This window comes from Dryas octopetala, chromosome 3 (assembly GCF_963921425.1).
Source record: "Dryas octopetala chromosome 3, drDryOcto1.1, whole genome shotgun sequence".
NCBI classification, from domain to species: domain Eukaryota; kingdom Viridiplantae; phylum Streptophyta; class Magnoliopsida; order Rosales; family Rosaceae; genus Dryas; species Dryas octopetala.
In genome coordinates this window covers 6725763-6737833 of record NC_141368.1, presented here as the reverse complement: position 1 = coordinate 6737833, position 12071 = coordinate 6725763, and the positions used below count along the sequence as shown (strand labels likewise).

At 36.8% G+C, this 12071-nt stretch overlaps 1 protein-coding gene across 2 annotated transcripts; it reads left to right on the top strand.

The window, feature by feature from the left end:
- The first annotated feature begins 7847 nt into the window (after positions 1 to 7847).
- On the top strand, positions 7848 to 11043 carry LOC147290227 (GATA transcription factor 8-like). 2 transcript variants are annotated; one of them, XM_086237766.1, is made up of 3 exons: positions 7848 to 8089; positions 8850 to 9148; positions 9803 to 11043. In XM_086237766.1, the coding sequence occupies exons 2-3, from the start codon at positions 8882 to 8884 to the stop codon at positions 10646 to 10648; spliced, it is 1113 nt and encodes a 370-aa protein (XP_086093892.1). In that variant the 5' UTR covers positions 7848 to 8089; positions 8850 to 8881; the 3' UTR covers positions 10649 to 11043. The 2 variants fall into 2 exon arrangements, with proteins under 2 accessions (XP_086093892.1, XP_086093891.1); XM_086237765.1 differs by lacking the exon at positions 7848 to 8089 and having other exon boundaries at positions 8632 to 9148.
- The last annotated feature ends 1028 nt before the right edge of the window (positions 11044 to 12071 follow it).

The window sequence follows — 12071 nt, the reverse complement described above, 5'->3', positions numbered from 1 at the left end:
TAACCACATGCCACGTACATGGTTTATTTTAGATTAAATATGTAACTGAATTGGTAAAATATATTAGGCTTATTCACACCATTGCCTTTTGTAAAACACTTTTTTTTTTACTTTGCCCCCTAAAACTTAAATCCTCTCAGTTTGCCACCTAAACTTCACATAATTGTTGCAAAAGACCCTATGCCGTTAACTCTGTCAATTTTCCGTTAAAATAGTTGACGTGACACCTATATGGCATGGGTGAGACCCTTTTTTAGTTATATAAGATCCATGTGAACAAAAAAAATTATAAAAAATTGACATGGATCTTATTATTTTTTAGTTTAAAAATTGTTTTTTATTATTTTTTTGTTCACATGGATCTTATATAACTAAAAAAGGGTCTCACCCATGCCATATAGGTGCCACGTCAGCTATTTTAACAGAAAAATTGACAGAGTTGACGGCATAGGGTTTTTTACAACAACTGTGTGAAGTTCAGGTGGCAAACTGAGAGGATTTAAGTTTTAGGGAACAAAGTGAAAAAAAAGTGTATCTTACAGGGGTAATGGTGTGAATAAGCCAATATATTATATTGATACAAATAAAATTTATATACTAAAATAACATAAAACACAAAATTTAAATTATTTTAATCATAAATTTTTCCTTAAATTTTTTCTTAAAGATAATATGAAGGTTTGATAAAATGAGCCAAGAGTGATCGAGGAGCCTTCTTCATCATCAACATTACCAGTATGTCTAGTTTACCTTCCACGGGAGGATGTGGAACATAATACACATTGTTAGTGTCTCTATATACGAAGGATTTTCTAACAAACATGAGCAATGCGACAACATATAAACATTAAAATGTTATATATATATAAGCATCCTAAATATGATTCATTAGATTGCAATAATTTAATAGTTGTTTTTCAAATTAATAACTTACATTTATTATGTTATATAATTTTTTCATTTATACATTGCTTTTATTTTATTTTATGGTAGATAGAGATTCAAATTTAGAAATTAAAAGAATACGAATAAACCATATATTGCTTTCATTATCAAACAAGGAGGTGGATTCGTGGTATTATATTTTTGTCATAATTTTTGACACAAGTTTTTAATGGGGTATGCTCCATATATGATTTCAACGATCCAAACCGTCTATTTTTTAGGTTTTCATTAAATAATTATTCATAAAAAAATAAGTAAATTTGAAATCATTTACCTACAAATATTAAATGGTCAACAAAATAAACACTTGAAATGTTGACTATTTAATTTTATATGGTAATAATTTTTAATTTACCTAATTTTTTGTAAAAATTATCTTTTAATGAGTCCCTAAAAATAAATAATTTACATCGTTGAAATATTATATGAGATAAACTCTACTAAAAATTTGTGTAAAAAATAAAATATAATGGATCCTTCTTTATCAAACAAAATATCTTGCATAAAATAATGGGATGTGACAATAATTTCTTAAGACAACTTTTTTTTTCCTTTTCCTATATGACTACATTGAAATCAATCAAATCCCAAGTTGAGTAATAGATAAATATGGAATATTTTCGGGACCTCTTTTTTTTTTTTGTTTGGTAAGCCAGAGGCCCAGAATCCAATATAAATTATATATAATTCGGGTAAATAGAATAATTCTCTAAAATTGTGCACTGATTTTCGGACCAAAAATACTGTCACACGAACACGGCATGGCCCACAAAAGGTCCTCATCACATTACTGTACGGCTGTGCTCGTGGGGCCCCACAAAGCTTAGTGCTCGTGTCCCCACCGCCACTGGATGCATCGAAATATCTTGGACTCACGACTAAAAGCGGTAAAAAAAAAAAAAAACAAATCCAAATGGTACACTTTCGTCTCAGGAAAGCTATATCATTCCACGTGGCGCGCAATGATAAGTCCAAGTAGACCAAAGTAGTGAGTGTAAGCACAGTCGAATCCCGAGGCAGAGTCACGTGACCCCTGCCCCACCGTCTCGTGCTCCTCTCCTCCCTCCTGAGTCCTTCGCAGTTCGCACTTGCATTGCCAAGCTGGAGTTGTGCGGTTGATTCGCTGTTGTGGGCTCCACTGTAACCCAGTCAATCTACGGGTGCCACGTTATCTCCGTGTTGACGGTGGAACGTGGAGGGTGTGGGTCCTACTGTAACATGGCCTCTAATCTTACTTGCTCGCACGCACGTTGCATATGACATTTTAGACATAATGACTCCTCCCCCGCCTGTCGCGCCGGGTACCGCCACCTCAGCCCTCGATTCACAATTTACGTTAATGCCCATCCACCACGAAAGCTGAGATGCAGAAGGGAAGGGCAATTTTGGCTTAATGTAATACGAACGTTACGTGGTCTTTTCGCTAATCAACTCCATTGGTTACATACTTACATTACATGACAAGTTGACAACCAACATTTTGACACCAAAAACTCCGATTTGTTGGCACGTGTTGTGCACCTCTTGGCAGCAAAATGTTGGACTTTTGAGTACGACTTGTCGTAGTTAAAGATAGTGAATGATCAACTACATAGTGGACGTTTCATATTAATAAAATTTGTGTAATGAATGATGGTTGATAAATTAAATAATAAATTTACTAAAATAAGGAACCAAATTAGTGATAAATTGAATTAGTTTTGTGAGGCTCTAATGAACAGATGCCAGTTATCTTTTTCTTTCTACCTTCTTATTCGACTTTCTTTTTTATTATTTTTGTTTTTTAATGTAGGTTTATGATCGAAATTGTTCATTTTATTATTTTTTAAATATCATTTTTGCATAAAATCAATCAAATTAAAAATCATTTGATCATGTAATTGTTATCAAATAAATAAACAGTGAATGAAACTGTTTCTAAAACAGTCTTTTTATTTGATAATAATTATATGACTAAAACAAATTTCAATTTGGTTAATTTTTCGTAGAGTTTTAAAGTGTCATAAGAAAAATGAGCTTATTGATCATAAGATTACACTGCGAAATGAGAATAATAAGAAAAAATGTCAAAGGAAATAATATAAATGAGAAAGTAGTTAGCTTTTTTATTTTTTAATTCATATTAGATTCCATGTATTCTAATTCTAATAGAGAATATACAAGCTCATAATGATGGATTTGACTGAGGAAATTTGCTACTAAAAAACGAAATGGACTTATTAGGATGTTTAAGACTCAATATTAATTAATTCCATTTATGGGGGGGATTTGTTGTCAATCAAAGCTACAATGACTTTAATTTATTATGAAATTTGTAATTAATCAAGCAGGCTCTAGCAATCACTACTAGCTTATTTTGATATTATGCTATTTGTGGTATTTAAAAAAATATAAAATTCATGGTCTCCTAGTCACCCTATTAGTACCATTGGGGGCGCAATGCCATGTGCATAGCAGCAGCTGTGCTCCTTCGATCGCTTAGTATTCTTGTTACCGACGCACATTGACAATCACATAGAGCAACTATAGATCGAGGTGTGAATTACTTTTATTATTAGCTTTAAATTCTGACAACGACATATGATCATATATATAAGTGCAATTAATTAATTTGATGTGCTACATCAATACGTAGTAATTTGGATGCAAAGATGTTACTTTCACAATTTGTTCGAACCGACGTCGTGCCAGGAGTAATTAGATGGTCATACAATATGCCTCAATTGCATGCACGTTCCCTTATCTAGCCATGCACAACTTTGTAGTTGTTAGCTTTTCGGAAGATGACTTTTTTTACCAGAAACTCTTCTAGATTATGACTAGCTATGAATGATTAGATTGATTACAATTGTATAAGAGAACATTACTCTTTTGTTAATTTTCCTTAACTGTAATTATTTATATTATAAGTTGAAATGTTGCTTTTAATATGATACACACAGATATGAATGCGTTTAAGTATCTATATACATATTATATATATATGTGTAATTGAGTATGGGTAAAAACAATGGTACGTACCTTAAACAATGATATGAATCCCTATTTCGCTTATCTTTGAAGGGAAGAAATAATGTGTCAATCAGTTTTGTGATAGGGATGATCACCATATTTAAATAATTGTCCTTGGACGTCCTTGCATTGTTTAACATTAATTAAGAAAGGTGTTTGGTCCATTTTATATAAATGACAAAATCCCCAAAAAGCTTTAAAACCTTAATTATGACTTATGAGGAAGATTTGGTATTTCATTCCCAAAACATGTTTTTAGAATTATAATTAATTTTCTAGCTAGCTAGTAAGGGTAAAAGGATATGTTTAATTGATAGTTTAATTTTGCAGCTTCTTTTTTTTTTTAAATGGAAAACTAAAAGGGTATAATAATTGATCCCTCTATTTGTAAATGAACCTATATATTGTTTTTTGTACCGAAAAAAAAATAAAGAACCTGTATATTGTTTTCTTGTCATGTTATGTCAACTACTTAATGTTCATGGTGCAAGAAGCCTAATAAACCTTGACTGGCTAAAAAACTATATGGGCTTTAACCAAATTTGCTTTTAGAGAGATGGAAACGTCTTTTGGAAGGAAATGATACAAAGAGTGTAAACCAAGTTAATTAGTCATAAAAGAAAAGGGTTCATCAAGCACAACCCTCTTTCTTCTTCTTCTTTTAAAAAAAAACAATTATTTTAATTTTAGCCTGCAGCAGGACCCCCCTGACTATACTGCATTTTACAGAGAGTATTTTGGAAGGGATTGATACGAAGAGTAGAGCTCAAGTTAGTTAAAAAAAAAAAAAAAGGAGTGAAAGAAGATGATATGTGAGTGAGGCCCATCATTGCTAATAGGCCCAAATGAAATGTGCTTTGGTTGGTTGTGGAGTCACTTTTATTAACCTTTCTCAATTTTAAAAACAACAATTAGTTTCCCTTCCTTTTTTTTTTAATCCCAGATAATACTTTTGATTCGATTTGCTGGTAAAGCCTTTACTAAATTTGAGCACACTTGTGGAGGACTATGGATTTTAGTATTTTACTTTTGATTCTAGCCCAAATGTGAAATGCCCAAATGCGTATTAGACTATTAGGTATGATCCTAAAGTAATCCCACAGCAGCTAAGTTAGAAATTACAGCTTGCAGATTACCCACTTTGCATAAAGTCCATGCTGTAATGCCATTTACCAGAGTGTGACATTTTGGCATGGTAGACACATTGCCATTAACAACCAAGATTGGTGAGGGGGACCCATATATATTCAACCCTATGTGGACCTACCCCAAACCCATATGAAAGCATTAAAAACAAACAAATGATTCACTCTTTGGTCTACCAGAAAAGGAAGTATATATCTCCTGTACATGGTAATTTAGAGTGCACTGTGAGCTAACTAGAGGCCCAAGTATCGGATCCATTGCTTTCTAGTTTGTACAGATAGGCTTACAGCATGCCGGGACTGCATTATATTGGGTCTCAATTCCCAAACAGTGCTGCAGTTTAAAATGTAACATTTTTCTAGTTTTGGGTAATGGTTTAGAATATCAGAAAATTTGTCAGAGGTATGAGTCACATGATATAATATTTGCATGGATGTATCAATCGCATTCACTTGCAAGTGACATAACAAACAATTTAAATGGGAAGAAAAGAGTAGAGTTTGAGTCGGAGTTTGACACAATGGAAGCATTTATGTTTCCTCATATATACATATATATAAATGTTTGAATATTGTTTGATAAATATACTTGTGGGCTAGCTCCTACAAGGAGGCCAATTTTTGCATCTAATTCACTTGAAAATATGCTGAGAGTTTGATATCTAGGTAGGAAATGGTTTATTCTAGCACCTTTCTCTTGAGTGTAAATATATAGTAAGACCAGTAGTACTGGCATGCAATAGTACATAAGTTGGCAAGAACTGTATAATCTACATATTGGTTAATGTGATATCTCACATTGAGTAAATTCTTAATTCCTTCCTCTTTACTCAAACTACATAAAGTTCTTGTAAATTATACTTTGTGTATAAACAGTGGCTTCAAATCTAGGGTACTTTGGTAACTCTAGCTAGATAAGGTTACGTTTGGTTTTAATTAAGTAAGTTTGAACTCACATTAAATGTTATATCATTGAAAAAATTAATTATTTTTCTTAACGGTGTATATAAAATGTCTGGTATTTTACATCCGTTAATTAACTGGAAGATAAACTGAAGAAACAATGATCATCTAATCATTGTATAGTATCCCGGATAGATAATACCAACATCCAAAAGCTTGATTACTTGCGCACAACCTCCTTAAGATGCGGATTAAGCCTCCTTTGTGCTTCACGGGTTGGCCTAGACTCATCCTCTAGCAAAATTCGATGTATGTGTGGTATATTACATTTGTTAATTAACTGAAAGATAAACTGAATAAACAATGATCATCTAATCATTGTATAATATCCCGGTCACTTTATAGTAGAATATTTCCTTGGTTTTCTTACTCCTCTCCTTAACTTTTTAAACCATAAGCGCTGAGAACTAATATAAAACACGTGGATTTTCCATCTTAAAGTATGCTTTACATATTTATTTGCAAGCGTCCAACGCAGGTGTTGCGTATGCAATAATCCCACTTCCTCTTGTAAACCCTAGCGTCGTTGGTCTCATTCTAAACTCTCACAATACCGCACATGCACATATTCTTTAATAACTTCAACGCTCACTATATTGCGCGTGCACATATCTTTCTAATAACTTCAACGCTCACTATATTGCGCGTGCACATATCTTTCTAATAACTTCAACGCTTACCATACTGCGTGTGCATATATCCTTCTAATAATTTATTACTAATTCAAGATTGCCATAAATCAAATTTGCGCATAACAATATTTATAACCAAAATCATATTATCCCATTGTTTCTTAGAGTAAAAGAAAAGAATGTATGAATATAATTAAGTTACCAAATTTGACTTGGAGACATTTTGACCTAGGTGAAAAATATAGAAGGAAAACAATCCGAGGAATTTGGTCACATATAGGAAATTAATAAATAACCTTCCAAGTGCATTCCAATCGAATATCCTTAATTTCCCACCCCCAACCCACCTTCTTGAATTGCATTTGTGAATAGAATGCGACTTGTAAATAGTGGACAAAAACCAATTATGAAGAAGGTTCCTTTTCACATTGGATGTAAAGAAAAAGAAAAAGAAAAGAAAAAAGAAGAGGCAAGCAAGCAAAGCATGTGCTGTGATGGATATAACCCATTGAAGTTAAATTACACAGCCAAATACAACGGTTACGGTCCAAGGGCAAACGCGTGAAAGTCCTTGGTTTGACGCAAAACGGAGGGCGAATTTCCGTTAAAAAAACATTGGGTATTGGGATTTGGGAGAAACTGAGAGAGCGAGTCAGGCCCACAGAACTGCACGCGCGTGAAGGAGCGTGAAGCTTGTGGGAGTTCTGACATTTTGGCACAGGAAGGGGTAAAACGATATAAAGTGAAAGGAGGGTAAAAGTGTCAGAAACAACGGCGGTTAAAGACTGAGGAGGCCTCTATAAGTAACCTGTGTCTCAGAAGCGGAACCCGAGAAGCAGAAGCCAAAAGCGAAAAAGTAAGAAGCTCTGGATTTCTCTCTTTGCATTGCAAATTTGCAAATTGCAGTTCAATTTTTAGAATTTGAGAGCGGTGAAATTTTCTCTTTTTTCGGTTTTTGTTTTTGTTTTTTAAAAAAGAGCGGTGGGAGGGTGTGGGACCCACCCAGGGAGAAGGCTTAAACATCACGATAGTAAAAGACAGCTAGCAATGAAGGAGGAGGCTCACCTACCATTACGACTCTCTCTCTCCTCTTTCTTGTTCCCTTTTTAGTCTTTCTTCTTCTCCTCTCTCTCCTTTCAAACCTCTCCCTCACTTCAGAGTTCAGAGTTCAGAGTTCAGAGTTCAGAGTTCACACCCCCCTCTCTCTCTCTCTCTCTCTATTTCTCTTCCTCGCTTCCTTATAATCGAGGAATAGAGTTTTAGTGGGAAGACTAAAACAGATTAATTGAGGTTTTGGGTCTCTCTCTGCTCTGCTACTGCTTTTGGTTTCGTTTCTTCGGAGTTTTACTGTTTAGGCGGGAGTCAAGTATTGGAGTTCAAAACCCCACCAAGGTTTGGCTCTGCATTTCTCCACTCTCTCTACCTTTCACAATTTTCACTGTCGGCAACCAAAACCCTGCTCCAATTCCCTCCAATATCTTCCTCGTTTCACTAATTTTCCAGGGAACCAAACGGACCTTAAACCGAAATTTGAATTTCGTTGTGTTTGGTTCGCATGCACTTCACAAATTCAACACATTTTATGGGACAACACTATATTCGTTGTGTACCAGCTCAATTGGGAAGTGATTTTGGTTTTATGCAAAAATTTGAAGCCAGTTTTTCTCGAATTTTCTCTTAAATTTCTTGTTATAAATTTTTTCTGAAATTCTCAAGGTCCGCTTCAACATTAAGCTCTCATTCCATTCCATCAATTTTTCTCATTTTTCTTACCAAAAATTCCTTATCTTCTTCGCCTTTTTCCTTTACCTAAAAAGCCAAAAAAAGCAAAAAATCGCAGAGTTTGAGTTGGGACCAGCTGGCCTGGCTGGTGCTACCATACGCCATCCACTTTACTGAAAGCTTCAATGCTTCATTCACCATTCACCTTGGTTTTCGCCTTAATTTAATTTAATTTCTTTCTCTTTTTCCCCCCAATTTGATTTTAATTCACCAGTGTGCCAATTAAGTAAAGCACACCAACCTTTACGTTAATTGCGCACCCTTGCTAACATGCGCCACACGGTTCATAGTGCTACATTACACCTAGTATTAAAAAAAAATCAAAAAGGAATTTTGTCGCTGATTTTGTTTCTGGCTTTTCATTTCTCAGTGAAATTTGACAGACTCAGCGAGAAAGAGAAAATGATCGAACCGAACTTCATAGACGAGGTAGACTGCGGAACTTTCTTCGAAAACATGGACGACCTCGTGCTCGACCTTCCCGGCGATGACGTGGAGTCCGGACTGGGCCTTGCTCCTCCCGACTGCACCACCAACATCAACAACACAGCCTTCCCTGACTCCTCCTCCCTCTGGCCCACCACTCAGTCCGCCGGGACGGGCTCCTTCCCCGGTTCCGACGCCGCCGCTGACTTGTTCTCCGACCTCTCCGCCGAGATCTCCGTTCCGGTGAGTACTTACGCGGCAACTCTCTCACTGTGTTGGTGCACGGGATTTCCGTGAACCCAGTATGACGATGACGTCATAAAAGTTGAATTAGGACATTTGAATTATTTTATTTTAGTAAAAATTAGGATTGAAGTGCCAGGCTGGCGGTCCCGCGTAAAGGTGGCATGGTCCGCTGGTGCCCCCATGTGTTTTATCATGTGGTGGTGGTGATGTGTAGTGTGTGTTGTCCATCAATGATTGGACGGTGAAAGTAAAAAGTCATACAACAATTGAAATCACATCCTTCCTTTGAAAGGGTATTTTGGTCAATTTCTAGCATACGACGTCGTGTTATATGTCGGTGGGTTGCATGAACCCTGTTGAATAATTCATAATTATTGCATGATGAATGGGTGTCGTCAGTCACGTGACTTGTCATGTGAATTACACTCCAAATTCAAAAAGCCAGTTATATAGTCCATTCGTCATGTGCATGCTTTTTTAGGTTGGCTTTTCTTTTTGTTGATGTCAACCATATATTAATCAATTTGAAATTGAATTGGGAGTTTGGGACTCAATTATGGGGCAAATTGAGTTCAAATTTTGTACATGAATACTGGGTTAGCTTCATTTTTGTGCAATTGGACTGAAGTTTGTTTCTCTCTGTTGTCACAGTATGAAGAGATAGTTCAACTGGAATGGCTCTCAACCTTTTTTGAGGACTCCTTCAATGGTGGAAGCCTCACCATCAACAAACCAGACGACTCCTCTGTCAACAAGGACTCATCACAGCAACAGTTCCAGACCGCCAGTCCGATTTCTGTCCTTGACAGCAGTAGCTCCTGCTCCGGTGACAAGAATGTGCCGGCTAGCCCTGGACCGGTAGGTGCCAGTCGGTGTGGACGTGCTCGCAGCAAGCGTCCTCGCCCTGCCACCTTTAATCCTCGCTCCGCAATTCAGCTTATTTCCCCTGCTTCCTCTGTTACTGATACAGAGACCCCTCACTCCTCTGTGACTGAGACTGAGACTGAGACCCCCCATCCTCAGGTGTTGCTAGCCCCCAAGGTGACTTCTGATTCTGAGAGCTTTGCGGAGTCTCGTCCTTTGATCAAATTACCAAAACAAGCTTCTGGGGAGCAGCAGAAGAAGAAGAGGAAAATCAAGGTTCCGCTTCCGCTAGCTCCAGTGGAGCCAAATCAAAGTTCCCCTATGCAGGCAGCAGTCAGGAAATGCCTGCATTGTGAGATTACTAAGACACCCCAGTGGAGGGCAGGTCCAATGGGGCCGAAAACCCTTTGCAATGCCTGTGGCGTCCGCTACAAGTCAGGCCGGCTCTACCCCGAGTACCGCCCTGCGGCCAGTCCAACTTTTGTTCCATCCTTGCACTCGAATTCCCATAAGAAGGTTCTTGAGATGAGAAACAAGGGTGGTGAGCTGGTGACCATTTCCGAGGCCGCTCTGAGCGACACTCCAGAACTCATTCCGAATACTAACAGCAGCATTTCGCTGGATTACATGTGAGGGAGGGAGGACGTAGAGAACAATGTTCTAGTTGGATACTTTCTTCTCTCTTCCTCTGTTATGTTATTTGTCTTATTGTCATTTCATTTCATTGTTCATTGGTTTTTTGTACAGGGATGGAATGGGGGGAATAGGAGCAAAATAGGTGACCATATATTTTAGCTAGTTGAGGACAGACCTGAAAAAAAGGGGTAGAGAGATGCAAGTTTAATGGTAGACTTTAGGTTTAGTCATGGCTAGTAGGTCGGTCCTTAAGGTTATATTTTAGATGTTGAGTTTGTGTTGTCTCCTTTTGCATTCGTTTACCTTTTTCTTCCTTTGCAAGGGAATTCTTTTTGCAGTTCAAATTTGTGGTAGAAAATTCTGAAATGAGTACTGAAATTTGAGATTTGTTATGCTTCATGGTGTTTTCTTTCTCTCTTATTTTTCGGTTTTTCAATTCTTCAGATAGACTTGCTTATTATTTGCAGCGAGTATTACCCCTTCTCTTGGTTTTGCACTGGAGTCTGGAGTCTATTCAAATGTTGCTGGTTGATGTCATTATGCTTGAAAGAGTTTGTTCAGCAAATTGGATGTGCATATATCTCTTTTTAGACCAAAATGGTCTTCCCTTCTTGTTTAAGACTTTAAGTACTTTTACTGCTTTCTAAACCAAATTTCCCAACAAGTTTGGTTTGAAGAAGCAGGAATAATTTGCTGTTGCTATGAGGTCTTTATGCACATTTAAAATTTGCAAGAGGGTCATCAACAATTGATGAGAAGCATATGTCATAATCTGAAAGACTTCATACAATTATAGACGTATAAAGCAAACCCACATGGTTCCTTTAGATGGTGACAGAAGAACGCAAATAGTGCTAGCAGGACTCTGGTTGGCTGGGTGGGTTTGTACCTACCGTCCAATTAACCCCATCACATCTACGACTTGAGAGCCAACCTTCCCATTTCTTCCAATTGTTCCAAAGGGGCCGAAAGGTCATTCTCATGAAATACATATTTTGTCTTTGTTCAGAGGTTGGAAATTTCACAATCCATATAGGTGGATCTAACACATATGCTCAGTTGGGCATTTGGGTAATGCTCTGCCTCTATGATGCTAATAATGCTCTAATAAACAATGTTAGGCTCACTAGAGCAACCTTGCTTAAAGGTTAATGAATCTCTTATGATCAAAACAACAAGAAGGGGTTTCTTTATATATAACCAGTGGAATTGTGAAAGTCACCTTTCAATTATAGTTAAATGGGTCGGTTGAGAAAGTTTCACATGCCCATCTGACAAGAAAAAAAAAACTCATTAAGATGGGCATTGAAATCAAAGTTAGGAGGACATTACTTTAGTAATTATCATTATGAGGCTAAAGTCTTTGGTGCACAGTTAGGGTGCCAAATTGGCAGGTTGGACTGACCCAACTGGGGTCGAA

Coding starts and splice junctions, on each gene's coding strand:
- LOC147290227 (XM_086237765.1), top strand. CDS start 8,750: ATGCGCCACACGGTTCATAGTGCTACATTACACCTAGTATTAAAAAAA. Junction 9,149..9,802: donor CCGCCGAGATCTCCGTTCCG/GTGAGTACTTAC, acceptor CTGTTGTCACAG/TATGAAGAGATAGTTCAACT.